The sequence below is a fragment of the Colletotrichum godetiae genome (assembly GCF_030913485.1).
Source record: "Colletotrichum godetiae strain CBS 193.32 chromosome Unknown BDP55scaffold_27, whole genome shotgun sequence".
Lineage (NCBI taxonomy): Eukaryota > Fungi > Ascomycota > Sordariomycetes > Glomerellales > Glomerellaceae > Colletotrichum > Colletotrichum godetiae.
This window is the reverse complement of record NW_026851275.1, coordinates 583,645-609,019: the sequence shown is the minus strand read 5'-3', so window position 1 is coordinate 609,019 and position 25,375 is coordinate 583,645. Positions and strand designations below refer to the sequence as shown.

Below are 25,375 nucleotides of genomic sequence, written 5' to 3'. Positions count from 1 at the left end.
CAAACGCTGGTAAGCCCGCAATTGCACTATGCAGCCGCATCCGACCCTGGAATCCGGTCATGGTGGACAAAGAAACCGTCATCGCAGTTGATTTCTGGTCTTTGCGCCGATGTTCTCCGGCAGAGTCATAAGCGGCCACACGCAAACTTCGAAACTGCCGTGTTTGATGATGTCCAGGGCGTTTTGTGGGGACGGTAAACTAGCTGTACCTGGATTCGTCCAACGCATGGAGCCAAAATTGGCTATCGGGTGTTCAAATTTGATGGTCAATTGGTTTGCGCAGTTGCCAAGAAGCGACGTGGCACGATATGGGGTCCCTGCACATCGTCTCCTTACTGATTTGTTCCTGGCATGCACACTTCACCCCAACAACTAGCATACATACGAGATGGTTGTGTATGTATGTCGATTCCTCTTTCGCAGACATTCTCAATGTTTGAGAAGCCGAAAATTGCTGTGATGGGTCTTCGCAAACCTCTAGTAATGGCTGTAGCGGTTGATTTGCAAACCAAAAAGAGGGGTCGTTATAGTATATGACAGTGCGAGGGGCAGCACGTAATCAAGAGCTACTCCCAAGTATCCATAACCGGCTTCAACAGCAGTCGTTCTCGCACTTCTGATTGAGGTCGCATGTACACAGTGAAAACGACTTTGGGCCCAGCCTGTGAGGGTCGAATTAAAAAAACAAAAGCAGTGTGTTGCCAAGAGGAAGCAACATTTGATCCATACTGTACAGTACTACCGCCATGCTTGGGCTAACTCACTTGACCTGGCTCTCGGAGTGATTAGACGAGCCGTATGACTACACGCGGTAGCTTCCATCTCGGGCTCTACTCGCTGGCTTCAGACACTTTGGTCCTAACAGACACGCTCGACAGGGTTATTTTGGAGTAATGAGATGCAGCACCTACAGCACGTTCATTCGCCTGTCGCTTGTGGTAGGTAGGAAGCAGGATGTGCACACTAGTGACATGTAAGTCTCAAACATGCCGCAGTCAACATTTGGTGCAAAGGGATCGTCCACCAGCATCATGGCTTCAAAGCTGCATTCAGTATTCTCACCTTTGAGAATCGCCTCATCAAGTGAAACGCCTCACAGACAGAGGCTTCCACAAGAACATGTGTCGACCTTCCTCCTTTGCGACTCCGACGAGGAGAGCGACAGTATCAAGAAGGAAAAGGGACTTGTACAAGGCGATTCGCATCAGGGAACAAGCTTTCTGACTAGCATAGCGTCTCCTGACATCGCGGCTGGTATCAAGACCGTCTGCTCTGCAGCGGCGCGACATCCAACCAAGAAGAGCGAGGCAATGTCTTCGTATAGAGTGACGCACGTCTACGGGAAAGCCTCCACAGAACGCTCGCTCCACCTCAGGACAGCCAGCCGCGATGGCGCGATTATCACTAATTCTTTCGACTGGAATTCGAATGATCCTTACGCGAGGCCTGCCGAGTGCGGTATCCCCAGGCCAGACTCACCAACCATATGAGGGTATCGTGGTTGCTGTAGTTGTATCGCCAGATCTCCTTATGATAGACACGCATCGAGGCGCGCCATGAAGAGTAAGACAAAAGCAAGTGGTTGGCGGAAGGATATTCTATGGACCCGTATATGAGAATGGAAACTTCTCGTGAGGATCGCAGACTCGTCAACATGTGAATTCAGACACTAGCAACTTCACGCACGACTGAGGTGACAAAGGAAGATATCGTTGAATCCTGTCTAGCTTCTCGAAGGCTCATAGTCTGGGTCGCCAGGCTCATGATGCATCACATACACGCCGAATTAGAACTTATCCGTACGATCCGTGGTGGACATCTAAATGATACAGTATTAGATTTTCTAGCTAGTCGATTTGTATGTGTGCCAGCACGAGCTTATGCGGCATCTTTTGTGCCTTCCGCTCATCTTTTCTAGTCTCGGGCTGTCGCCATGCGATGCATTGTTTGATTGTATCTTTGGATTATATGTACGATACAGCACATACATATGCTGCCTAGATAAGTTCTTCATTTTCAAAATGGACGGTGCAAACACCATGAGTGCGGATATATGAGCTTGGTTAGCAATGTCAGCAGCCGTGTAACTCACATCAGATGACAAAAAGTCTGAGTTATGCCTCTTCCGCTTTCGTAGACGGCTTTAATCAAAGTCCCTCTTGCCTCCAAATGTCGGCAAGCTTCTTCGCGCCGTATGGCCAGAAAAAAAAGCTCATCATTGTGGTGCTTCAAGTAGACTCTTTTGTCTACGCTCTGTCCGTTCAGCAACAAAGTGCGTATAGATGTTTGGCACATGCAATTGGTCCTAAACAGACGGTTCTGGCTTCCTGTTCTACCTCTCGGATAGCTCTCGGATTCCGTCATTCGGGCCACCCGCGTCCGAAGCTACGTGCTAACATCCGTAAGTGGTGACTCCACGTTCTTCCCGCTAGCAGATGCATCAAAAGCCGATTTTGGCTGCCCTCACAAAAAGGCTGCGACAAAGTTAGGAAACTAGCAATCACAGAATAGACTCAGATGCGGCTCCACTGCCACCTGGTGCCTAACGCGTTCGTGCGGTATGCTTGCTTGAAAAGGGATGCATTGGGCAGAGTAGAACGACAAGATGATGATGAATCAGACTCATTTTTTACTTTATGGTACGTCAACAATACAGTGCCGTCGCAGTCCGTACCCAATAAATCATGGCTTCTCGTCAGCAGCAGCCAAAGAAAAGGGATAGAACCAACGAGAACTGCGATAAAACGGTCAAAAACATCATGTGGCGTTGTGAGCAGATACGACGACGGTACGGGGCCGACGTATACGTCCAAGTCCGCTTCAAAAGCAGATCATATGAATACACGTCTTTCAATGAGCACAATTTCCCCAAATCTCGCGCTGAGTTGGTAAGTTCAATCACATCAGAGCCCTTTAAGGCTACCTCTAAGGCTAAGGTTTGGAAGAAAACGATCTACCCGGTTCCGGTGACAAGATCGCCACTGGACTATGCGGAAAGAAAATCTCGAAGCGACGCCAAAGGCCAATCTGGCGTGGGTAGTGGTTGAGTGCGACAATGTCCTGTAGCTATTCGGCGGACGATCGTAGTTATAATGATGCCCATTCTATTTGTACAACTACTGCATTGTCCGAATTAGTGCATACAAGCCGCATTGCACGCAGGAGTTGCCGTGCGCACCGCCACAACTCTTCCAAATCCATTTCCGACAACTTTCGACCAGCAAATATTTTACTCTGGATTAGCTGTGAGTATGAGGTGCCCAAAGGCATAACTTTGCTTACTCTCAAGGCCTTGGTTCTCCTGTCCTTGCTCCTAGGTGTTTTGCCACTGCTCTGGGTCGCCTTTCCATCCAGTCGTTTGGTTCTGTCAGCTCATGTGGGACTGGCAATTCTGAGTGTGCCCGTTCTGTGCTGGCATATCGCTCTTACCTCTAAATCAGGCCTGATAGCCGCGAGTGCATTTAGCGGTTTGGTCTTTATCATCGCGACTTACCCTAGGTTCTATTCGTGGCTGAATGGCAAAGGCGCCGTTCGGCAAGTTGTTCGCCTGGGCAACGCGACTGTCGTACAAGTCCAAACGAAAAAAGCTCTGAGAACTTACCCGGGATGCTATTATTACATTACCTCATCCGCTTTCTCTATTGTAACGAACACTCCTCATCTTGTGTATCACTGGGAAAGGATTAATACGGGTGTCGAGACATATACGACAACGACAACTACATCAGACATCTTCCTACTTATCCAAGACTCGCCAGAATGGATCAAGCAAAAGGTTCATGTCCTTCTTGATGGCCCATACGGATACAACGCACATCCTGAAAAGTATGAGACAGTAGTTCTCGTGGCTCAGGGTCGCGGTATTGCGGGCGTTCTACCAGCAGCTTCACACATCGCACGGATCAGCAGGCGAAGCCGCATCACAAGGCGTATTGATTTGCAGTGGAAACTAGATCAGAATGACGAGGAAGAATGGGCTGAAGAACGGCTTCAGAGTCTTATTCATCTCGACCCCCATAGGGTACGCAACAAAAGTTCAAAGCAGATATGTGTCTGTCTGACGTTCGTAGAGTTTGTTCGCCGCTCACCTTTACTACCCGCGACTACGCGCTTGCCCTCTCCGAAAGCTACACATTCCTGAAAAAACACTCCAAACAATGGAATTCTTTCAGGCTGTCACACGACGATTCAATGAATCGCATCCAAAGAAATATCGACGCGAAGTCACGATACGCAGGTCACATGATTGTGTTGGGTTAGTGCTAACTCGTCTACGTTTTTGAGGTATTGGCTCTGATCGCATGCAGCATGTGGCGACCCCGAATTTACGGGCGACATTCAAAGATTTGTTTTTCAGTTACCTACGCTCGCCACATTCTCTCGTATTGACTTCCAAGCGGGAAGCGGCAAGAAAATGTCAACACGAGACATAGTTCATGTTCCCAGTGCGACAGTGTAGTGAAAGGTCGTCTCAACGAAAAGTAGTGTGTTCTATTGGCGTCCATACGGTTTATATAGAATGACATTTACCGGGAAACATGACCGGAAACATCGAGACCTACCTATGTTCGTGATATACCCAGTCGGGTAAAATTTGGAGTGTTAACAGTCAGTAAGAGCCGTGCTCTCACAGGTTTGAAGCTTCCGGCTGGACTCGACATGACTCGATGGCGAGTGCGGAGGGGGAGTTTTGTTGGCCGATGTTAAAGTAGAAACATTAGACAGGGCAGGCGTGCGAGCCCTGTCTCCGCCGTCGAGTACCGTAGGCGAAGCTTCACGGCGAAAACGCTTCCGTCCTCTGCCTTCTTCGAATTCAAAAATCTCCTCATACCACTCGTCAGAGTCTGCCAAGCTGCCAACATCGTCTTCCCCCTGCCGGCTGCGCTTTTTAGGGCTAGCACTTCTCGATCCGCCGCCGCCGTACAAACTTGACAGCTGAGAACCTGACAAGTCTTCCGCAATCCATTGCATACCGGCTACCTGACTGTTGTTCCGAATGACAGATCGAGTCGTGCCAGCAAGCACGAACGGTTTGACAAAAATCAGAATTGTCCAGGCAAAGCGGGCGAAGAGATATTGTCGGCTGGTGTTGTCAAGATACTGAACGCACATATTGTGGTACATATCTGAAAACTCCTCCATGTTGGAACCAAAGACGTGTAACACATATGCAATATTCCGGTTCGGAGAGGTCTGAGGGTCGTCTGAAGCGAATTCGGGCTTCGGGATGATAGAGAACACACGGGCGTCAAAGCAACGGTGGATATCAGCCCGTAAGCGCATCATGTTCCGGGAGTCATTTACATCGCGCGTATCCATGCCGTACCGTGCCATGCCATTGCGCATGAACCACTCAGCCTCTTCTCTAGGTACTATGTGGGCGTTGGTAAGACCGAAGCCATGATTCGTAAGCGCGCAACGTCGCACCGTGTCGGTCGAAGGTGATGCTTTAGGAGACGGCCAAGTGTCGGGAATCTGGCCATGTGGAAACCGCCAGTCGCGAAAGCTGGGGACGACCGGGTAACGATAGGTAGCTGGTGTATGATCAAAATTAGCCTCCCGAACTTGAGAATTGACATTGCGACACGATAAACATATATAGCAGATTGGACGTACGGTCAGAGTTCACGATGAAGAAGTACTCTCCGGGATGAAGTAGCCCCTGTATAGATACTTCATCCAACACGGCGCGCATACCTTTGCGATCAAAGAAGAGGCGCCCCGAGAAGTTATTGTCAGCTATGACCTGACAAGCGAGAAGAGCTACATCATGGTATAGACCGCGCCTGCTTTCAGTAGCACTGCGCGCATTCGTTGGGTCAACGCATGGTAAAGTGAAGAGCAGATCGTGCGGAGTGGGGTATGACGGATGAAAGAAGTATGCGATGGCGTCGTTTTCGTTGTTCCTTGCAGGAATTGCGGGCGAAGGCCGATGGAGATGAGAGACGATTGAATTCATGGAATCTTGTGTTGAGAGAAAGGCGTGGCACTTTTCTTGTTTGCGGGGGGAAAGCCACGAGCGACCCGACCTCCCTGATCAGGGGTGCTTTCAGGGCGGATAAACCACAGCCCCGGATATGCATATGCATGTGATGCAAGCAGCGAGTGTGATTACATAAGGCAACCGGCTTAATGGGTCTAATCTCTGTTGAGGCTTCCGTTCGCAGCTAGATTCCAACGACACTGCAGCTGGTCAAGAAACTTCCAAAAGCGCCGCCAGACGTTCATCGCTCTTGCATTCCGTCAGCTGCTCCTCTCTCCATTCATCCCAACCTTGTTCTACTCCGAAGACCTGAAGTAAAGCCTTTGCTAACGGTAATGCCAATGCCCAATCATGCTCTAGTCCCAATCCCCAAAAGAATCGTCTCATCTTCTCATCACCCATGCATTCAGCCAATTGTGCGCTCTTTTCCCGCAAAGCATCAGTAAGTGCGACGTCCTTCGCACTAAGCGACACTTGACCATCACATAGAGCTCCCATATCCGCAGATATGAGGGATAATGCGAATGCCTCTCGTCGCGGAACGACGCGTGCCATTTGCCAATCAACAATCCCAATGATATTGGTTTGCTCGTCGACCATCAAGTGATCACCTTTGTCGTCAACATGTTTAAGAAAAAACACGTCATCGTCATCAGCTAACGTGCTCGCATGCTTCTTCAAGAATCGATACACCAGGTACGCCTCAATTGGGAATTGTGGGTATAGCTGACCGTCAACAATCAGCGCGAGATGCTGTTCGGCCCAGGCTGAGTAGTATTCTGTTGCGGTTTCGAATGGACCCCAAGGGTTAAGGCAAACGAATCTGTCGCTTGCTGCAGCAGAAACTAAAGGTTGATCTTGTGGGGAGTCGACATATAGAGAACCAGCTTGGTGAAAATGATGCTTCTCTAATTCCGCAAGAATCTCTCCAAGGCGGTGCCATACCTTTAAGGTATCCCGTTGGCCATCCCAAGGTCTACCAGCTAACTCCTCCATCAGAAGAAAGCAGACTCCAACGCCATAGTCAGTTCCCTGGGATGGGATACCAAAAGAGAATGCCTGTGGCGCTGGCACCTTGGTAGTCTCCAGGAATTTTAGGGTCGCATACTCGCTTCGAATCAGGTATTCGGCAAGGGTTAAAGGAAGACCGACAGCAAAGCCAGTAACTCGTGGCACTCGTAGAAGCCATGAAGGCGAGCCATCCTCAAACCGGATGCGGGCATGGTAATTTGCACAGCCCGTGAGAGATTCTAATCCCAAAACCTGGGAAGGGTGTTCTAGTACACAAGGCTTCCCTGCGTTCAAGCTGGAGGCAAGCTTGCACACTGCTGGTCCGTTGATTTGAGCGCGAAGATGGTTGATCTCAGCGGCCATGAGAGCTTGATAAGCTGAGTCGTCAAGGGACTTGGAACGCAGATTAGCATAGTGCACGATATTTTTGATCTGGACGACTCACCGTAGCGTCGCATTGGTGGAAGTCCCGGGAAAGATGTAGCCTGCAGAGGTGACGGCTGCACATATCACAACCAGCCCCCACGGAACGAGCACTTGGTCTTAGGCACGTGGGCACCGAACAGTCGAAAAGTCTTTGTACCATATTTGCCTAGAGTTGATCGCAGATAGCAAAGGTACCCAGATCGAGATTTACTGGTGTTAAAGACGGGAAGAGGGGAAGTTCTAGAACGTCACAACCCCGCATATATACTATGGTAGGCGGTGAGGTGTTATGCCGGGCGTTCTATCGCCTGCATTCATGACGCGATATGTATCATGATGCGCCCGTTGATCGAAAGACCGCCAATGATCATCTGCACGTAGGCCCAGCTCGCATATTGCCTGCTTTTCGATCGCACCGTGATTGTCCTCGCGTCCAATAATTATCACATCTCAGGTGTTTACAACACCAGGCTTTCCATTTTCATTGATGACTGCAGCTAATCCAGTCAGCCAACTCCTATCAACCGGTTCTAACCGCAACAGCACCGTAAACTCCCTTGAGAGGTACGCTGGAAAATGAGGTTAAATTCAGAACAGTACCGCTCCGAATCTTCATCAGTCTCTCTACTGGGATCCAATACCAATATCGCTTTTGTCCTGCTCATACTTTTCAAGAACTACGCTGCGCCGGAAAACATGCCGTTCACAACTGTCGAAAGACCTGTCAACAATATGGTCCCTACCGACCAGGCTGCCGGAAGCACTCGATGCGCCAAGGAAAACTGCAACGATTGGGCGGTGGCCAACTCTCGCTACTGCAGCGCTCGTGAGTTTGACATTTTTCGTTGAAAAGTAGCCTGGGCTCATAGAATCGAAATAGACCAGGGATGATTGCTATATTACAGCCTCGGGTCTCAAATGGGACTTCTCTTTGTCGAAAGGAAGATCAGAGCTTTCGCCATGTCAGCGTCATACTATGCCAACCGACTTATCACATGTATGCTGGGGAACATTCTCAGCCAGGGTTGTTTAGGTAGTGCGATCAAGAAATATTGAGGGCATATGTACAAGTGACCGTTATTGCGACCCAGCCTCACCTGACTATTGTTTGTTTGTTTTATATTTACCGCCATGGCGGCAAGGGCGCAGCCGCCCTTGCGGCAGACCTCCCGAAGGGTATGTGGCGTGGAGGGTCGTAGGCTCTAGCTATATACTCTACAGTACACGCCGGATCCTGACGTCCTCCAAATCTTGCTCGTGAGCTACTATGTGCTCTATTCGTCCCTAGTTCCCACTGGTGCCCTAGGTCCGTTATAACCATCTGGTTTCCTCATAGAAGTAGTTTGTCGTTTGGAGAATAGGTTATGGCCTATCTCCTAGTACCGCGGGCAGATCTTCTGGTAGAAGTCTGTCACGCAGAGGAAGGCCTGAAAGCCTTCAGAGTCAGTGATGAGCCCCTTGAAGTAGCGGTCGAGGGACCCTATAGGTCCCACGGGCTCCTGGCGGCTGTAGGGGTAGAGGATGGGCCACTGTTGCCTCCTCAGTAGGGTCTTTCGGCAGTAGACTAGATGGTCTGCCTCCTTAACCTCTCCACAGGAACAGGTTAGCAGTGCTTCTGTATGGTTGAAGCGTTGATGATACTGTTCAAAGTCCCCGTGGCCTGACCGCGCCGCGAGGAGGTGATGAAGGGCAGCCCTAGGGAGGCCAAGTTCAGGAGGGCAAGCAAGGGTGGCCTTGAGCCCTAGTTGGGTATAGCGGGGGGTTGCCTCTTGTCTCCACCATTTCCTATGTTGGTGCTGTTTGCGCACTTGGGCAAGCCGTTTGATCCCTGATAGCGTAGCTAGTAGGCCTCTGGGGACTGGAAGTGTTGTACCCTCCTTAGCTAGGCTGTCTGCCTCTTCGTTCCCTTTTATCCCTTGGTGCCCTGGGGACCAGTGGGTTTGTATATTATATATCCTGGCTGCTGCCTGGATCTCTAGGAAGGCAGCTTGTGAGGAGTCTGGGACGTCGCCGCGTATCCCCTGGATAACACTAGTGTTATCAATACAGATGTGTATAGGCTGGCCTTGGGAGGTAAGGAGAGCTCGTTGGAGCCCTGCCCTCGCCCCCTCCGCCTCGCCATCGAACACTTCCGCAAGACCGAGGCGGCCGCAGCCTTGGGCTATGCGTTTATTGTTACGGTAGATAACAAAGCCGAATCCCGTGGCCCTATTAGGGGCTTTAGAGCCGTCCGAGTAGATGATCGTGTGATTATCTGGCACGGTCTTGAGCCAGGCTTGGAACGCTTTTGCTGCCTTCTCCTTGCCTTGTTGCGAACAACGATGTTATACAAATCCGTCCTTCACCGTTTCGCCCAGAGAGCACGTTTTATCCCGTCAATACAACATTGTTGTCAAGCCAGGTGATTAGTCTTAACGACTTGGAGATTAAACCAGATCCATGCCGGGCTTCGGGTGTCACAATTTATACAAAGCGGACAAAGCAGACAAAGCATCGCAAAAAACTTCAGCCGTGATGTCAAAATCATGATTCCTCCCATTCAGCATCAGTCTGCGAGGGTTGAGGCCACTATGGCACGGATGTAGTCAAGCAAAAAGCTTTGCCATGTAGATGCTCATTTTACCAAAGCCTGAAACCTAGAAGGGGGATGGCGACATGTAATCAAGAAATGTGCGCCTTGCAATAATGAGTGTATTTCAATAAAGCTCAAAGAGAGGCTATACGGACTGTTGCACATCCCCAAGCAGATTCATAGCCATGTTCTTGTCTGCCTTGGACATGGCATACAAAAAACCGAAAGTATTGCAATGCGGCTCTAGAACTATCGATAATAGAGAACTCTTTCTCGTGATGTGAGCTAATCAACCGCATGCAGACGTTCAACTGGGCGACCACTGGAAAACAGGCGGGCAACTCCAAACACCAAGATAGACGCCCACCACACTACCATCCTCCGCCGAGAAATAGCACACCATTTTACCATTGACGAGCTCCGTGATGAGCCTGCCATGCGTCACCCAGCTGAACGTGGCCCCAGGCGTGATCGGCTCGTGCTGAACGGACATGCCAGGATTGCCCTTCTTCTGCCTCTTTTGGCTGGCACGAAGTCAGACTTCAAGTATGTGAAAGGAGCTAGATCAGAAGCGTACCGTGAACGGCCCATACCAGATGGTTTCTCTTTTCGCTTGGGGCAGAAGCAGAAAGTCTCAGATTCTTTTGCTTGTCGTACATACGCGTCGTCTCAGCTCAAGAAGGTCCTGTCAGTAACTTGAAGAGATGTTCAGGAATAACGAAACTCGGCCTTTGACAAAGAGTCCGCCATGTACTTCGAGTTTGCTCCTCGTGTAGTAGTGTTTGTATAGTCACGACGAAATTGTGAATACTAGCGAACCTTGTTCACTGATATTCCGTCTCAAGGCGTACATATCAAGTGCCTCGAGGCATGGCTGGCTACTGCGAAGCTTCCTCTGAAAATAGATGCAGGTATAATTCTGGCTGAGTACGGCACTTGAAGAGTGCTGACTCTGCGCGTTTGATCGTGCAAAAATTTGGTTAGTGTACTGTGCATAGTGAACCTCGTTGTGATGTGTTGCTACAGGCCAAGCAGGCCAATCAGCGGCACTTGTGGCTAAGACAATGCGCCGCTTCACACGTTGACTTCCTTATCCACATCGACGACCATGGAAGTAGCCACGGTCCAAGGCTCCACTTTGAATGACAGATTCTAGAACGTTACAGAAACGCTCCCAACGATATCCATCGGCGCTTTCTCGTCGAAATTGGCTCCAGGGTCCATCACTTTGCTGTGCTGGTCTGAGCGCAGTTGCCCCACTATCCGAGGAAATAGATCCTCCTCTTTCTGGCCCGTGGCTACAAACTGACCTGTCAAAGTGGCTTGAGAGCGAGTATTGAATGTGGCGTGTTCTAGACCCTTCCAACTAGGAGGGGTTCTGTCCATTGGCGGTTTGCGATGCAGCGGAAGCGGCGGAGGGTGACGAATTGGTCGAGGTAGGATTTCACGGGCTGGCTTTTCATGGGGAGTTTGATGCGGACTGAGCCGGTTGAGAGGAAGGTGGTTGAGAGGAAGGTCAGACTGACCCTCTTTTGTGCGTCTGTACCCATGTTGAAGGTTGTGATTGATTTGAGTTACAAATTTGATGTACAGAAGATCTGTCGAAAGGATCGATTGAGTCGTCAGCACTTTAATCAAGCGGTTTTGTCTCGATATTTGACTTTGAGATTCGAACCTTCAGATTCGTAAGTTGGATGCCCTGCGCCTTTGTGTGCCGAGATCCCACTCGTACCGAATGCCGGTCGGCGCAAGACCCATTCAATCCCGGCTCTAAACCAGGATGGGTCATCTAGCAAGACATAGTTTCCGCAAGCAAGTAACGGATTAACGACAGAATTGATATCGAAGACTATTTGAATTGTACAAGGGACTCTTCATCCATGTGATCATATCATTTATTGGCAGTTCTTGCGTTGTAAACGACAGTCGAGACTTTGAAACTGGGAATAACACTGAAAACCAACTGATGTACAAGCGTCGCTAAGACTCTCACCCATTAGGTTACTTCCCCTCCACATCCGGATCATTCAAATACCAGGTAGAATCAGACCCATCCAACTCCTTCGTAGAGAGCCCATTCCCAAGGTACGCAAACCGATTTCGCTTCTTCTCATACACATAATCCCAGTCCTCCCCTCTAAAATTCTCCAACATGTGGAAAAAGTGGATTCTGCTCCCAGGATGGAGTGCTGTCACAGGTCCATCCACAGCGCCGCCTTTGAACCAAGATCTACAGGACCCGGCCCATGCTGTGCGTGGCATGAAGGCCTGCGTGTGTTCGTACAATTCATTGACTGCGTCGAGGCTGGGGCTGATGGATTTGATATCCTCGGTTTGGCATTTTTGGATAATACCGGCGACATATTTTGCGAGAAGTTCGGTTATGGTGAAGACGCTGCCGTGGCCGATGGGGGCGTTGGGGCCGAGAAAGACTGGATTGTCTGTTAGTACAGTGATTGGAGTTGAATGGAACCACCACAATACAACATGAACTTACCAAAGTAGTTGGGCATCTCGGGGACCGCGCAAGACATGTAGGCTTTCGGTATGTCCTTGGCCCAGCTATCTTGGAGATTTGTTGCCCCTCGCCCGACGATAGGGAACCGTGGGCGAAACGAGACATCGAATCCAGTGGCACACACGATAGCATCGACCGCAACGTGTTCTCCAGACTCTGTAATCAGGCCGTCTGAGACTATGCGGGCGATTCCTCCCGAGATGACTCTTGCATTGGGTTTCGTCAGAGACTCTAAGTATCCGACGCCTGGCGTCATTCGACGACAACTTATAGGGAACGAGGGGATCAGAATATCGATCAGCTTCTGATCGTTATTGAGTGCAGATTGCATGTATTGAGTGACGCCTTGCGTGGCTTGTCGGTGTGTTTCCGAGTCTTTCAAAACCTATCTTAGAGTTAGTGGAAAGTTCAAAGAGATAAGATTAGATCACCGACGATGAAGAAGTTATTGTTAACTTGTTCTTCTATAGCCTTGACGAATGACTTATATAGCGCGGGATCGGACTTGAACTTCGCAATCTGTGCTGGCGTGAAGTTCTCATCCTCGTCTAATTCAATCTGCTCCATCGTTTGCTTTGCCTTTCCAAGCAGCAATGTCTGAACTCGCGGCGGCATTATCCAAGTTGGCCCACGAATAAAGTGAATCATTTCCTTCGCGTCTTTGCCTCTTTTGTGAGTATCTTGGTGGTACGAGACCTGACTGTTACTCACCTTTTTGTACAGCCGGAACGATTTGAACTCCCGATGAGCCATTGCCTATTACTGCGACTCGTTTTCCTTTCCAGTCAAATGTCTCATCCCAGTTGGCGCTGTGGAGGAGAGAACCTGCAAAGTCTTGTAAACTGGGGATATCTGGCCACTTCCAGTTGCTGCAGGAAACTCAGACTTAGCAACGCACCGGGCACGCTATGAAATCAGGGGCATAATCATACTTCAAAATCCCGCTCGCGTTGAGCAAAAACTCGCAATGGTCCCCAAACTCCACACCGTCCTCCAAATTCTTCACCCTAACCGTCCATATTCCAGCGACTTCATCCCAAAACGCTCCCGTTACGAGATGATTAGTCTTGATCTGACGTCGTAAATCCTCATCATCGCACAAGCGACACAAGTACGCCTGGATCTCTTCCGCCGGAGACAGAAAGCTGCTCCACTCCTTGTTCGGCATCCAGGAGAATTGATAGTTATGCGAGGGGATATCGCACTTGCACCCCGGATAGCGGTTCTCGTACCATGTGCCTCCGACTTCGGGGTTCTTCTCATAGACAATGTGTTCAAAGTTTGTAAGTTGCTTGCGAAAGGTGCGGATCATGTTCAGGCCGCTTGCGCCGCTGCCGATTGTGATGATGCGGACCTTTTTGGCTGTTCCGAGGGGTTGTTCAATGACTGCGTATGGATCTGCTGGGCCGGTATCTGGTGTTTGTGGGTTCCTGAGTGCGAGGTGGTTGCTAATTTGAGTCACGCGTGAGGAAGCCATTCTGTCATCTGATTCTGGGTTAAGGAAGGACAATGAAAATAAGTGTTGGTTCATTTGGGGATGCCTCGTAAGTTGGGGAATTTGTACGCAGCTTTGATGTACTGGTCGCTGGGAGTAGATTTTGGTCTCTTATACGTACACCGGGCAAGTTACATAAAGTATGCAGGCCCTCCAAATGTGATGATTTGATCACAGCAACATCCTGTCCTACCTTGGCCGCTAGCACGGTGATGCCCTGGATTCAGCGCCGGCTGCTCAGCGTAGGCATAGTCAACTCTAATCGTCTACGGCGTCCATGAATTAGTTACCCCAAGCAATTTGCCGAGAAGCACTGGGCCTTCAACTCCAGGTTGTGAGGAAAAAGCGTCGGCAGACGGTGTTCGACTCTCGGCACTCGGCACATTGCGCTCGGTATTCGATGCCCCGCAAAATCGGTTAACATCAATCCTTCACGGGATTGGACTAAACGCACGCAGTGTCTCTTGACGTTAACCATTCGGCAGTTGATGAGAACATTCTTACACTAAACCTCTCTGTCGCGGAGCTGCCTCAGTTCCACCTTCGCTTCGAAAACCGCAATCAGCTCAAGCTTTGGCACCAAGCACTACTCGACTTGAACGCTGTCGAAACGTCGCCAGTCCGCAGTCCAGAGTACGACCGAGGAGAATTCTCCGAGACGGACGAGGATGATTGGCAGCGTGGATCGCGACAGCAAAGGGTGTCGTCGATTGCCTCGTCCTGGGGCGGCCCTAAATCCACCACAACGGCGCCTACCGAGTACACCAACTTCCAGAGAAGCCCGACGATGCCGGCTTCCATCCACGTTCCCATCGACGTGGTCGTGGTCGTCCCCATCTCATCGTCGATGCAAGGCGTCAAGATCAACCTTGTTCGCGATGCTCTCAAATTCATGGTCAACACCCTCGGCGAGAGAGATAGGATGGGACTCGTCACCTTTGGATCGGGCGGCGGCGGCGTACCCATTGTGGGCATGACCACGAAGGCGTGGCCCGGTTGGGGCAACGTGTTGGGCTCCATCAAGCCGGTTGGGCAAAAGAGCCACCGCGCTGATGTGGTTGAAGGCGCCAATGTCGCCATGGACTTGCTCATGCAGCGCAAGTACAACAACCCGATCGCCACCATTATGCTCATCAGCGACGCCTCTACTTCGGACGCCGACAGCGTCGACTTTGTTGTGTCGAGAGCCGAAGCAGCCAAGATTACCATCCACTCCTTTGGCCTCGGCATGACGCACAAACCCGATACCATGATTGAGCTCTCCACCCGCACCAAGGCGTCCTATACCTACGTCAAGGACTGGATGATGCTTCGCGAGTGCCTTGCCGGCTGCCTCGGCGCAATGCAGACGCTCTCGCACCAAAACGTGAAGCTCAAGCTGAAGCTGCCTGAAGGATCCCCGGCCAAGTTCCACAAGATCAGCGGTGCCTTGCAGATTACCAAGCGCGCGACGGGTCGTGATGCTGAGGCCTCCCTGGGCGATCTTAGATTCGGTGACAAGCGCGACGTCTTGGTGCAGCTGGTCATTGTGCCGGATAACACGTCCCAGGAACAACTGCCACAGGATCCTTGGGACAACATCGTCTCGGGTCTGGAGGCGCTCGGCGGAGCTGGCGATGGCGACGACCAGCGGGTGACTTCTGTCGAGGAGGTCCCTCTCATCCAGGCTGACCTTACATGGGGTGACATTCTCCGGGATGGCACGCTCTCCCATCTTCCCCGCCCCTCTCTGCTCGCCATCACCATGCTTCCGGCCCAGGCGAAAAACAAGAATTCATGGGCAGGATCGCCCCCGATCCCCCCTCATCCGCACATCGTCCAGCGGCGCATGGAGCTGCTGACGTCGGATATGCTAACTCGCGCCTTGACCCTCGTGTCGCGCGGTCAGCACGACCGAGCGCACACCCTACTCAACGAGACCCGATCTATTTTGAAGGGTCTTGGAAAAGGTGGTCTGCCTCCGATCCCTCCACCGACGGCACCGCCAACCAGATCCCTCCCTTCCACCCCACACCCCGGGAACGATGCCTCACCCTCCATCACCCCCGACAGAAAACAAACTCCATCGCCCACTCAATCGGCCAACTCATCCGCCGTCAATGGCTACCAGGCCACTGGCATCGGACGCAGTCGGTCCAACGATGGCCTCGGTCTTGGTGCTGGTATCGATGCCAACACCGTTGCCGCTCTGGATCATGAGCTCGAGAGCAGTCTCGAGTGGATCAGCCACCCTGCCGTTTTTGGCCGCGACAGCCGCAAAGCTGTTCTCCAAGCCATTGGAGTCATCAGCTCTCAGCGAGCCTTCACCTTCCGTACGCCGATTGAATCTTTGTGGTCTGGTCGCGTGGCGGGTGTGAAGAAGCTCACCAGCAAGAGTCGTGAATGGCGCGAAGAGGGTGGCGGCGAGGGCGGCATCATGGAGGAGGCCTAAGTGGCCTCCTCGATATGCCATACTTTTCTCTGACTTAATGGGAACACTTGGACTGCCTGAACGACCAGGCGGCGGCGTATTGGTTCCTTGGGAAAACACATTCTTACGGTCGTTACTTGGCACGGGCTTGTCTTTGCCAACCATCATACCTCCTGATCTACAGCTGATTTGTTTTTTTCTGTTACCGATATAGCTGCTTTGCTCACGTCTTTACCGCACCGCAGCATGCTTTGCCGGAAAGATACCACAAATGTTTTTGATATTTTGTCCCTTTCTTACCTACTATGTCTTCGAGTACACGTTTGTAGTCCTGCGAGACAACTCATCGTGCCGTTGCATCTCATGAAAGCTTTCTCGCGCTGCCACGTCACCGAGAGCCCTACAAATCATGTAATTTCGCTTCTTATTGTCATGTCACTGATGTCTGGAGAATGGGAGGAGGGGAACTGGATGACGGGAGAGGGTAGCGGGCTCGGCTGCGAAAAAGCATGCTTCTTGTACATGTTTGGGAATGAACGACACGGACGTGCGGAAGAGTAGAGCAATACTACTTGCTGTTGACATGCCATATCAGACTATTGCCTCTTGTGATTTTTTCGTAAATGTGGTGCTGGGCGGATGAGTCTTGTGAATTTCAGTCACGACGCTGAGTGTCTGTTGATTCGGCTGTCTCACGTAGCCTTGCCTTGACAACTTCCCTTCAGTTAGATGAGTTGAAATGATGGAGAATTACGGCTCCTGTACCAACTGCGATGAAATTACACCAGTCAACATCAGAGTACGAGGCACTCCGGCATGAACATCACGGGAAAGGACCTGTTTAAAAGACACAACACGAGTTTCAACCTATAGCTGCGAGCTAGTCACATGTCACTCCAAGACATACCCCCCCCCCCAGCGATGCACATTCCCTGAAACCCCCCATCCAAAGCCTGTTTTTTTTCTCCCCTTTTCACATTTTTCTGGTTCTTGTTGTCGCCGCGAGACTACATGTAGCTTCCGACTCTAGACTTCGGATTCAAACTCGTGAAGTTGACGAGAAGCTGTAAAGTTTGGTTCATTGCGTTAGATGGAAAAGTCGTGGTGCAGGTAAGGGGAGGGTGATAAAAAAAACTCACTCTATGCCTTCTTGTCGCTGTTCTCGTACTTGTCCTCGGGATAGGGACCGAATTCTGTAGTCTGGCGTCTAGAGTTCTTGGCTTCGTACTTGTCCTCGGGGTAAGGACCGAACTCAGTCGTTTGACGCTTCTCCTTCATGTTGTTGCTGTCGTACTTGTCCTCAGGGTAGGGTCCGAATTCCGTAGTCTGGCGTTTGGAGTTGGTAGACTCATACTTGTCCTCGGGATAGGGTCCAAATTCTGTGGTCTGGCGCTTCTCCTTCATGTTGTTGCTGTCGTACTTGTCTTCGGGGTATGGGCCGAACTCTGTGGTTTGACGCTTCTCCTTCATGCTGTTGCCCTCGTACTTGTCCTCGGGATAAGGCCCAAACTCGGTGGTCTGACGCTTCGAGCTCTTGCCTTGGTAGCTATCCTCAGGGTAGGGGCCGAACTCCGTAGTCTGACGCCTGGCCTTGCCCTCGTACTTATCTTCAGGGTACGGGCCAAACTCAGTGGTCTGGCGCTTGCTGTTCTCCTTGCCCTGGTAGCTGTCCTCTGGGTACGGACCGAACTCCGTGGTCTGGCGTTTCGTCTTGCCCTCGTACTTGTCCTCAGGGTAGGGGCCGAATTCGGTCGTCTGGCGTCTTTGGTTCTCCTTGCCCTGGTACTTATCTTCAGGGTAAGGACCAAATTCTGTAGTCTGGCGCTTTCCGTTCTCCTTTCCCTGGTAACTGTCCTCGGGGTAGGGACCGAACTCGGTCGTCTGGCGCCTCTGGCTCGCCTTGCCCTGGTAGCTATCTTCAGGGTAAGGGCCGAACTCTGTGGTCTGGCGCTTTCCATTCTCCTTTCCCTGGTAGCTGTCTTCGGGATAGGGGCCAAACTCGGTGGTTTGGCGCTTCTCCGGAACGAGCTTGGCACCCGGAGCGGCGGCGGCAAGGCTTGCGGCGAAGGCAAGGATGGCGGTGACCTTTGTCATATGCATGATGGCGTTTGGAGTTATAAGAGGAGAGATGAATGTGTTGTGAAGAAGGGTGCTGGAGGCAAGGTGTAGACTGAAGATGTTGAAGAAGCTTGGAAGACTGTGAAGGTGTTTGACCTGATGAGTGAGTGAAGAGAATATTTGCTGTTTCCGAGACGAGATGCACCCTTAAATATTTTTTTTTCTGTTCAACTTGGCTGTCAACTCGACTGACAACTCATCGTTGAAGTTGCCATTTCGTTCAAGATTCAGAGGCCACACCATCGGTCCGACGGATACGGGTGCTTTCGTCACTCGACGCCCTGTCGTGAACTTCCTGTTCGTGATAGCGTCAACGCGTCGTCACTCTTGTTTTTCGTGATGCGCCATATTTCCGAGTCCACAGCAGAGCTACAGCTGGATAGTATGACTCGTTGATCCGTTCAGCCTTTTCCGAAAATCAAAGTCAACGCATCGCCGCCCGTCGACGAGAACAAGTCCAGATGATTGCGTCTCCCATCGGGAACTTCAAGTTGACAAAGTTTGAACCTCGGGGATCGAGATCACCATGAATCTAACCCCTCTGAAGAATCTCAGAGTTTTTCGTGGTCCAAGGAAACATCTCTAGGCATGAATCGTCAGTTTCTCTCAAGTCCCGTGGGAAGCCTTTCGATCGGGCATATAAGGCGGATATCCGTCGGGCCCACGATGCTGGTCTTAGCGTTTGCGATTTCTGACCACAAACTTCTTCTCTAACCTCTTTCAGTCAACCCCGTTCCAACATTCCCCCTCTTTGCACAATGGCTCTCAAGCAATTCATGTCCATGTCCTTCGCGGCGGCTCTCCTAGCGGCACTCTTCTCTGCAAAGTCTCGGTCCCAGACGGAGCTCCAGATCCCACTCGGCAACTCTTGCCCGCGCCCGCGCTATACGGTACGGACGTTGTCGTATGATCCACTCATTCAGCACATTGAGAACTTTATCACTCCAGAGGAGTCTCAGTACCTGCTGCAGTTCGCGTACGTCAAAGCTCTTCTCTATTGTTGAAAATTCGGGGTATACTTGTTGACTGACTCGATACAGGCAGCCTAGGTTCCAGCGCTCTCGCGCTATCGGCACTGACGGGCGATCCATTGCTGCGCAGGAACGAACCAGTTCCACGGCGTACTTGCCTTCGGATGATTCTGTCATCCAATGCATCAGGTCCCGCGCTTCGGAGTTTCAGGGCTACGTAGACCTTGACATGATGGAGGATCTGCAAGTGACGCGGTACTTGGAGGGGCAGCAGTACACGAATCACTACGATTGGGCAGCGAACCCCGCGGCGAGAAATCAGACGACAAACAGGGAAACGACCTTTTTCGCTGTTCTCGATGTGGAGTGTGCCAACTGCGGGACACGGTTTCCCAAGATCTCGGTGGACTGGGATGTCGAGGATGAGCGGTGGTGCAACCTGGTCGACTGCGCAGACCAGACAGAGCTGACAGTGCGAGCGGTCGCCGGCAGTGCCGTCTTCTGGCGGAATCTCCATTCCGATGGGACCGGAGATGTTCGAACGCTACATGCCGGTCTTCCGGCGTTAGGCGGCAAAAAGATCGGGTTGAACATCTGGACGCGCCGGGAGGTTTAGTGCGCATGTGAGGGGGGAGACTATCTCCCCGGGATATTGGACGTTTCGAAATAGCGCACCAATCATCTTTCACCCTTTTGACTCCGCTTTGTCACACGTTCTATTAGTCTTTAGACCTTGTTTGTCCTGGTTAATCGAGATCTATCTGCAAGGGCCACAAAGGCTACATGCTCATATTCATACTCCCCACATGGTACCTGCTGGTCAATGACACAGCTGGATCTTTCTCTAAAGACTCCGGTAAAGGTTTACACTAGTGCTTTGTAGATCATGGCCAACAACACGCGGAAGACGGCAGCCCCCTTTTAGACTTTTGGTTATATGCCAGGAAGCCGGTGACATGAACCATGATGTTGTTCTGCGCGTAGTCTACCAAGTGCGTTACCCCATCGGGTTCATCGGTAATGGCGGCTATTTTGGCTTGAATCATTAGACGCGACCGCTTAGAAGCACCTCTTCCGGAACCCAAAGCTTGTCTGTGGTTCCCGAAAGCTTCCTTTCTAGTAGACGTACACGCTAGCAGGCATCGGATCATGATCGATGGCGAAAAGATCAGGGCCACATGGCACCCGAGTAGCTCGGTATATCAAAACGCACTAGACAGAGCTTGGACGGCAAGGAAAGGAACAACCTCGCAGCCTGCCGTGCCGACATCTTGGACGACAACAACGAGTTAGGAATCTACTGCACTCTGTGGTTTCCCATCTCCCCACACCAGCCTCATCTTTCCAACTGACATTGATCAATCTCCATAATCGTAGAACACCTATATCTCACTTTTGTAATGGAAGAAAGCAAACTGCTTGGACGCAATTCCTCCTCGGACGGTGAGACGGATTCTTCTGGATTTGCTGACACCTTGGATCGTGGCTCTATCCGCTGGACCGCCATGTCACGTTGTGAGATGTTACGTTGCTGTCTTGATATTATCCTCATTCTTTGCCTTCTGGGGACAACCACTGCGGTTCTCAGACAGGACGCCGGGCGACACGAAATAACGGCTTGGCCGGTGGGAAGCGACTACAATCACTTTGTCCCACATGGTAAGCCTCAGTTCCTCACCTTATGAATGCCGCTGACCTGCAGAGTAGATGTGAGCTCGAGAGGTGTTCCCAAGCCGTCGGGCCCTGACCAGTACGAGGTCACCGCCCATGCGTTCCATGATCAGGGTGTCCTGAACGAGACTCTTGATTCTTGGCAAGGTCTCTCCCATGGTAAGCTTCCATTGAAGCAGGCTTTTAACGCCGACTAACGAGACTACCAGCCTTTGTCCGGGCCTTCCCATATGACGGGAGCGGGCCTCAGAAGCTGTTTTCAGGTGACTTGTTCGAGATTGCAGCTTTCCATCAGATCCACTGTCTGGTAAGTCATCTCATCGATCTTTTCGTTCTTCGCACTTCTGACGCCTAAGTCACCAGACGTCCATCCTGGAGGATTTTGGTCTCTTGGCTGCCGGTGTTCCCAAGGAGGAGCTGCCTGGTTATCATAGCGGGGTCACACTAACGTGGGAGGAGCACAAGGCGCACTGCTTCAACTACGTCCGGCAGGCTCTAATGTGCTTTGCTGACTCCACTGCCGAAGGCCATATCGATGGTGACACGCATCGGGTTGCTGATCATGGGGTCATGCACGTTTGCAATGACTTTGATGCCCTACTGGCGTGGTCAAAGGAACCCGAGCGGGCATTACCCAAGAGTTGGAGGGTGACAGATTGAGAAGAATAAGAGACGTGCCTATTTGTCGCGGATAGATTCGTAGTTGTAGCACAACTGATATGCATTCTCTTATCTGGCTTACTCGCGCCTTGTGATATGTTGATATTGCTACTAAATGTACGAATCGAGAACTGTGATATTGGAGAAAATGGCGGAATGCAGACTATGGTGTTCAAGAGCTTGTTCAGTGGCCGTTTAGAGGTTGAGATTGGCGCCTATTGGATGACAAAATCGAGTGGCCCAGTGACACCCTCATTTCCCCGCTACGAGAGTACAACAGTCATATACAGTCATAGTGAAGAATCTCATTTGTACAGCCAAGAAAAAAGCTTTTGTTGTACTAGTCATAGTATAGGCACTTTATCTGGTTGTACGATCCCTAGTCTCACCCTATGTGGGAGTGTCCATGATTGTGGCCAGGCACACCTTCCTTCGCCTTTCCCGGGAACATCTTTGAAAAGTGCCCACAGTCAGGGTACTGAATCTTTGCTCTAACCTCAATATCGTCCGGCTCATTAACCCTCGTGAGAACTTGAGTACAGTGTTGCGTGTGCGTCAAGACGTCTTCGCGGTGGACCATGCGATTCTCGGTCAGTGCCTTGTGAAACCGGAGAATGTTGTAGGCGCAGTGCGTCTTATGAAGCCTGTTGGTGAGGTATACGGGCTGGGTATCAGAGCCGAACTGCTCCTCAGTCACTGACGCCGTCTTGTTCTGGTCGGTGTAGAACACCCACGGCCCGGCGTTGCGGAACTTGTCCGTCAACTCACGGTCGAAGCACTCCTCCGGCACCCAGCAGAACGAGAGCACGTCAAAGTGGCAACCGCGGGCTTGAGCCTCGCTGGACGAGTTGCCACAGGGGTTCTCTATGATGCCCTGGGCGTTGGTGCGGGAAGGCGGGACGATGGACTGGAAGACCCAGGTGACGGAGAAGGCAAAGATGATGCTCAAGGCCAGACCGATGAGGAGCTTGGAGAGAACCTCGCGCTGGTAGCGGCGCTGAAGCTCTGGTGAGGGGGAAAGAGGAGTTCCCTTCTCTTGCTCATCCTCAGTGAGCATGGGGCGGGTGCTATCCTCACTATCGTAAGACATGGTGTATTTGAACTGATGAGAATGGATTTAGGTGTGTAAGTGATGTTCCTGGAGGTCCTTTGCAAAGACGATGTGAGACCTAGGCTTTGAGATTGTCTACTACGGCGGGACGATGAGGTGACCTTTGGAATTTGGGCCCGGGGGTATTGCATCTACCCGATTGGAGTCTACTTAGCCGTGAGACTCATTTGATGACTCTCTATGATATCTCATGACTCTGCACGGCTCGGAAGCTGAGGGTATCATCAATACCCGTACTTTACGACATGGGGTTTTAGATTTTGGTTACATCTCCCCGTAAAGAAGCTCAGCGCATAATGCGCCGGATACAAGATCCATAGTCTAGGCTTCAGCAAATTCCGCCGTTCCGCCGTTGGCATGGATTCTGACCATGGAGGGGTACGATCGGCGATGTACTCCTATCCGAGGACCGAAGTCGAGTGCCGAACAGAGTCAATGTGACGATGTCAAGATCAACGCAGCTCTGCCATTGAGTTTGTGTCGGTCCCATGTTTTGACTTTTGGCAGTCAAAGCTTCAACGGGAGGGAGTCGTCATTTGCACCCGAATAGCTCCACCCCGGACTGAGTCGCCAGCCAGAGACGGAAAAGTCCAACGACATCTGCGGGCGTTCGGCGAACCCGCTTTCGAAATAGTGCCTATTTTGAGTTGTTTCTCTAGCAGTTCACACTCGAACGGCATTCTTTTGCCGGCATTGCAGTCAAGTACCGGACGATCTTTGTTGCCATTGGATGACACATTAGTCGTAGGGCACCTTGTGGTCGTTGCAGTCGGGGTTCATTAATCCCCAAAACCAGAACCTCCCTTTGATGGACCAAGTGGTCACCCGTCACTGATCTATTCTCCCACACAAACTTTAGTTACCATGAACTTCTTCAAGGCAGACAAGTCAACGCAGTATGTGTCTGTAGAAGAGAGCTCCGAATGTAGCGAAGACCAGCTGCCTTTGCGAAGAAGGCCCTCGTCGCCGATTGTGTCAGTTTCTAGGTCTTATTACTTCATTTCATTGCTATTATTTGCCATTTTCCCTATTCTTGTCATTGCCTTGTTTGTTCTTCACACTCGGCTAGCAGGCGCTCGCATCGACAGCGGATTCCTCAAAGGCTTCCCTACCGAACTAGGTATGCCAGACAGTGGTCTCATACAAAAGGCAGACCACGAGCTGACATTGAGAGCTACAAAGAACCAATCAAAGGTGTACTTGCCAGTGAAACAGTACGTTTCACTGGTGGCCTTCACTTCTACAAGAATGGGACCCTGTACCGTGAGGTAATTGAAGGACAGCCTCAATACGTCGGGCCTCCATCGCCAGAGATTGATGCAGCATGGAAGAGTCTGCTAAAAGGTGAACTGGCCGAGGGAATCCGACCGAAACCACATTGACCAAGTTTAGGCCAGTACATGAACCTTGTTGGGAGCGAAGCATCGAGCATGGCTGGGCGCACGTGGAAAGACAGCCACGGCAACTACGAGGTGGCGTAAGTTTTGCATTCCGACAGGTAGCGTTTTCAGCAACGAACTAAGATTTTCTAGTTTAGATGTGATGCATACCCTCCATTGCGTGGTGAAGTACCTCTGGCCCGCGGTTCGCCTGCAATGATGGCTAACACGTGTTGAAGAATAAAGTGAGGATGGCTCTGGATCCAGATTATTACAAGGAGGAAGAAAGCCCCAGAATTCACAGGATGCACGTTGGTAAGCCATGCTTCTGTCCTAAAGTTCAAAAACAGTGCGGCTAATTGCAGCTATAGACCACTGTCTTGACTATCTTAGGCAGACGGTACAATGTCACGGTGACCTGACTCCCATGGTTTTCAGCTGGTCGGATGATGCCGGCAGGGTTGTTGCCGACTGGAAAGAACCTCACACATGCCGCAACTTTAACCGTGTTCGCAGTTGGGCTGAAGACCACTTCCGCCCATGAACCACGTATTGTACTCATTTTACTCAACCCATTCATACGGTTTATTTCATAGCAAACTTTATCCCAAATATCGTTAAAAGGCTCCAGTTTAGGACTCAAGATCTAGGAGCGCATCTGATGAAGTATTTATTTCTCAGTTATAGACAACGTACTAGTAGAATGGAAGAGTGGAATAGTATTCGGGTTTAAGTTTAGGATCTTTACCAAACTCTTATCCTGCTTCTTCATACTCTTACATCATTGCCATCCTTGCTATCCCTGTATTTATATTGCATGGTATATGCCATTTGCATTTTTGAAGTGAATGCTTAGATCACTTTGTTCACAGTTGGCTTGTCTTGAACAAAAGCCATCACGCCGGTTTAAGCATAGGATGGACTGAATAAAGATCAAGTATAACCATACCATAGGCTGAAAAAAGTTGGTTTGGAGATCTGTCATGGCAACAAATCACATAAACCTATCAAATTAACAGAGAGCTGACCTCTATTATGCTACCTTGTTCA

The 25,375-nt window shown here is 50.8% G+C and overlaps 14 protein-coding genes across 14 annotated transcripts; 8 read left to right on the top strand and 6 right to left on the bottom strand.

Annotated features, from left to right (window-relative positions):
• Positions 1 to 986: 986 nt before the first annotated feature.
• BDP55DRAFT_633456 (uncharacterized protein) lies at positions 987 to 1,490 on the top strand (the record flags this gene model as incomplete). Its single annotated transcript, XM_060572555.1, has 1 exon — positions 987 to 1,490. The coding sequence occupies one exon, from the start codon at positions 987 to 989 to the stop codon at positions 1,488 to 1,490; it is 504 nt and encodes a 167-aa protein (XP_060428266.1).
• Positions 1,491 to 2,684: 1,194 nt separating this feature from the next.
• BDP55DRAFT_613014 (uncharacterized protein) lies at positions 2,685 to 3,047 on the top strand (the record flags this gene model as incomplete). The annotated part of the gene is made up of 1 exon (XM_060571218.1): positions 2,685 to 3,047. One exon carries the CDS (start codon positions 2,685 to 2,687, stop codon positions 3,045 to 3,047), a length of 363 nt encoding a protein of 120 aa, XP_060428265.1.
• A 1,197-nt stretch (positions 3,048 to 4,244) lies between these two features.
• On the bottom strand, positions 4,245 to 6,064 carry BDP55DRAFT_613011 (uncharacterized protein). Its single transcript, XM_060571217.1, has 2 exons — positions 5,617 to 6,064; positions 4,245 to 5,534 (listed from the first exon to the last, which is right to left on the bottom strand). The coding sequence occupies exons 1-2, from the start codon at positions 5,957 to 5,959 to the stop codon at positions 4,603 to 4,605; spliced, it is 1,275 nt and encodes a 424-aa protein (XP_060428264.1). The 5' UTR covers positions 5,960 to 6,064; the 3' UTR covers positions 4,245 to 4,602.
• On the bottom strand, positions 6,054 to 7,743 carry BDP55DRAFT_585133 (uncharacterized protein). The gene is made up of 2 exons (XM_060570867.1): positions 7,440 to 7,743; positions 6,054 to 7,387 (listed from the first exon to the last, which is right to left on the bottom strand). The coding sequence occupies exons 1-2, from the start codon at positions 7,578 to 7,580 to the stop codon at positions 6,194 to 6,196; spliced, it is 1,335 nt and encodes a 444-aa protein (XP_060428263.1). The 5' UTR covers positions 7,581 to 7,743; the 3' UTR covers positions 6,054 to 6,193.
• A 53-nt stretch (positions 7,744 to 7,796) lies between these two features.
• BDP55DRAFT_191861 (uncharacterized protein) lies at positions 7,797 to 8,498 on the top strand. Its single transcript, XM_060565882.1, has 2 exons — positions 7,797 to 8,242; positions 8,301 to 8,498. Exons 1-2 carry the CDS (start codon positions 7,997 to 7,999, stop codon positions 8,451 to 8,453), a joined length of 399 nt encoding a protein of 132 aa, XP_060428262.1. The 5' UTR covers positions 7,797 to 7,996; the 3' UTR covers positions 8,454 to 8,498.
• Positions 8,499 to 11,993: 3,495 nt separating this feature from the next.
• BDP55DRAFT_633452 (uncharacterized protein) lies at positions 11,994 to 13,987 on the bottom strand (the record flags this gene model as incomplete). Its single annotated transcript, XM_060572554.1, has 5 exons — positions 11,994 to 12,424; positions 12,490 to 12,895; positions 12,946 to 13,175; positions 13,222 to 13,369; positions 13,409 to 13,987. 5 exons carry the CDS (start codon positions 13,985 to 13,987, stop codon positions 11,994 to 11,996), a joined length of 1,794 nt encoding a protein of 597 aa, XP_060428261.1.
• Positions 13,988 to 14,047: 60 nt separating this feature from the next.
• Positions 14,048 to 16,436, top strand: BDP55DRAFT_769667 (uncharacterized protein; the record flags this gene model as incomplete). The annotated part of the gene is made up of 2 exons (XM_060581067.1): positions 14,048 to 14,054; positions 14,491 to 16,436. 2 exons carry the CDS (start codon positions 14,048 to 14,050, stop codon positions 16,434 to 16,436), a joined length of 1,953 nt encoding a protein of 650 aa, XP_060428260.1.
• Positions 16,437 to 17,332: 896 nt separating this feature from the next.
• BDP55DRAFT_668241 (uncharacterized protein) lies at positions 17,333 to 17,828 on the bottom strand. Its single transcript, XM_060575221.1, has one exon. The coding sequence runs from the start codon at positions 17,817 to 17,819 to the stop codon at positions 17,556 to 17,558; it is 264 nt and encodes an 87-aa protein (XP_060428259.1). The 5' UTR covers positions 17,820 to 17,828; the 3' UTR covers positions 17,333 to 17,555.
• BDP55DRAFT_510679 (uncharacterized protein) lies at positions 17,820 to 18,515 on the bottom strand (the record flags this gene model as incomplete). The annotated part of the gene is made up of 1 exon (XM_060567709.1): positions 17,820 to 18,515. A coding segment is annotated over one exon (696 nt), but the record flags the coding sequence as incomplete, so codon positions are not given.
• Positions 18,516 to 19,291: 776 nt separating this feature from the next.
• BDP55DRAFT_746831 (2OG-Fe(II) oxygenase) lies at positions 19,292 to 20,120 on the top strand (the record flags this gene model as incomplete). The annotated part of the gene is made up of 2 exons (XM_060580561.1): positions 19,292 to 19,509; positions 19,574 to 20,120. 2 exons carry the CDS (start codon positions 19,292 to 19,294, stop codon positions 20,118 to 20,120), a joined length of 765 nt encoding a protein of 254 aa, XP_060428257.1.
• A 784-nt stretch (positions 20,121 to 20,904) lies between these two features.
• Positions 20,905 to 21,835, top strand: BDP55DRAFT_694976 (uncharacterized protein; the record flags this gene model as incomplete). The annotated part of the gene is made up of 3 exons (XM_060577414.1): positions 20,905 to 21,163; positions 21,385 to 21,482; positions 21,539 to 21,835. The coding sequence occupies 3 exons, from the start codon at positions 20,905 to 20,907 to the stop codon at positions 21,833 to 21,835; spliced, it is 654 nt and encodes a 217-aa protein (XP_060428256.1).
• Positions 21,836 to 22,220: 385 nt separating this feature from the next.
• Positions 22,221 to 22,892, bottom strand: BDP55DRAFT_554981 (uncharacterized protein; the record flags this gene model as incomplete). Its single annotated transcript, XM_060569442.1, has 1 exon — positions 22,221 to 22,892. The coding sequence occupies one exon, from the start codon at positions 22,890 to 22,892 to the stop codon at positions 22,221 to 22,223; it is 672 nt and encodes a 223-aa protein (XP_060428255.1).
• Positions 22,893 to 23,810: 918 nt separating this feature from the next.
• Positions 23,811 to 24,328, top strand: BDP55DRAFT_555081 (uncharacterized protein; the record flags this gene model as incomplete). The annotated part of the gene is made up of 2 exons (XM_060569451.1): positions 23,811 to 24,066; positions 24,129 to 24,328. 2 exons carry the CDS (start codon positions 23,811 to 23,813, stop codon positions 24,326 to 24,328), a joined length of 456 nt encoding a protein of 151 aa, XP_060428254.1.
• Positions 24,329 to 24,346: 18 nt separating this feature from the next.
• On the top strand, positions 24,347 to 24,725 carry BDP55DRAFT_526254 (uncharacterized protein; the record flags this gene model as incomplete). Its single annotated transcript, XM_060567809.1, has 4 exons — positions 24,347 to 24,423; positions 24,479 to 24,509; positions 24,565 to 24,640; positions 24,691 to 24,725. Coding segments are annotated over 4 exons (219 nt in total), but the record flags the coding sequence as incomplete, so codon positions are not given.
• Positions 24,726 to 25,375: the final 650 nt, after the last annotated feature.

Coding starts and splice junctions, on each gene's coding strand:
- BDP55DRAFT_668241 (XM_060575221.1), bottom strand. CDS start 17,819: ATGAAGGAGAAGCGCCAGACCACAGAATTTGGACCCTATCCCGAGGAC.
- BDP55DRAFT_613011 (XM_060571217.1), bottom strand. CDS start 5,959: ATGAATTCAATCGTCTCTCATCTCCATCGGCCTTCGCCCGCAATTCCT. Junction 5,535..5,616: donor CTTCATCGTGAACTCTGACC/GTACGTCCAATC, acceptor ATCATACACCAG/CTACCTATCGTTACCCGGTC.
- BDP55DRAFT_191861 (XM_060565882.1), top strand. CDS start 7,997: ATGAGGTTAAATTCAGAACAGTACCGCTCCGAATCTTCATCAGTCTCT. Junction 8,243..8,300: donor CCAACTCTCGCTACTGCAGC/GCTCGTGAGTTT, acceptor GAATCGAAATAG/ACCAGGGATGATTGCTATAT.
- BDP55DRAFT_585133 (XM_060570867.1), bottom strand. CDS start 7,580: ATGGTACAAAGACTTTTCGACTGTTCGGTGCCCACGTGCCTAAGACCA. Junction 7,388..7,439: donor TCCACCAATGCGACGCTACG/GTGAGTCGTCCA, acceptor CTGCGTTCCAAG/TCCCTTGACGACTCAGCTTA.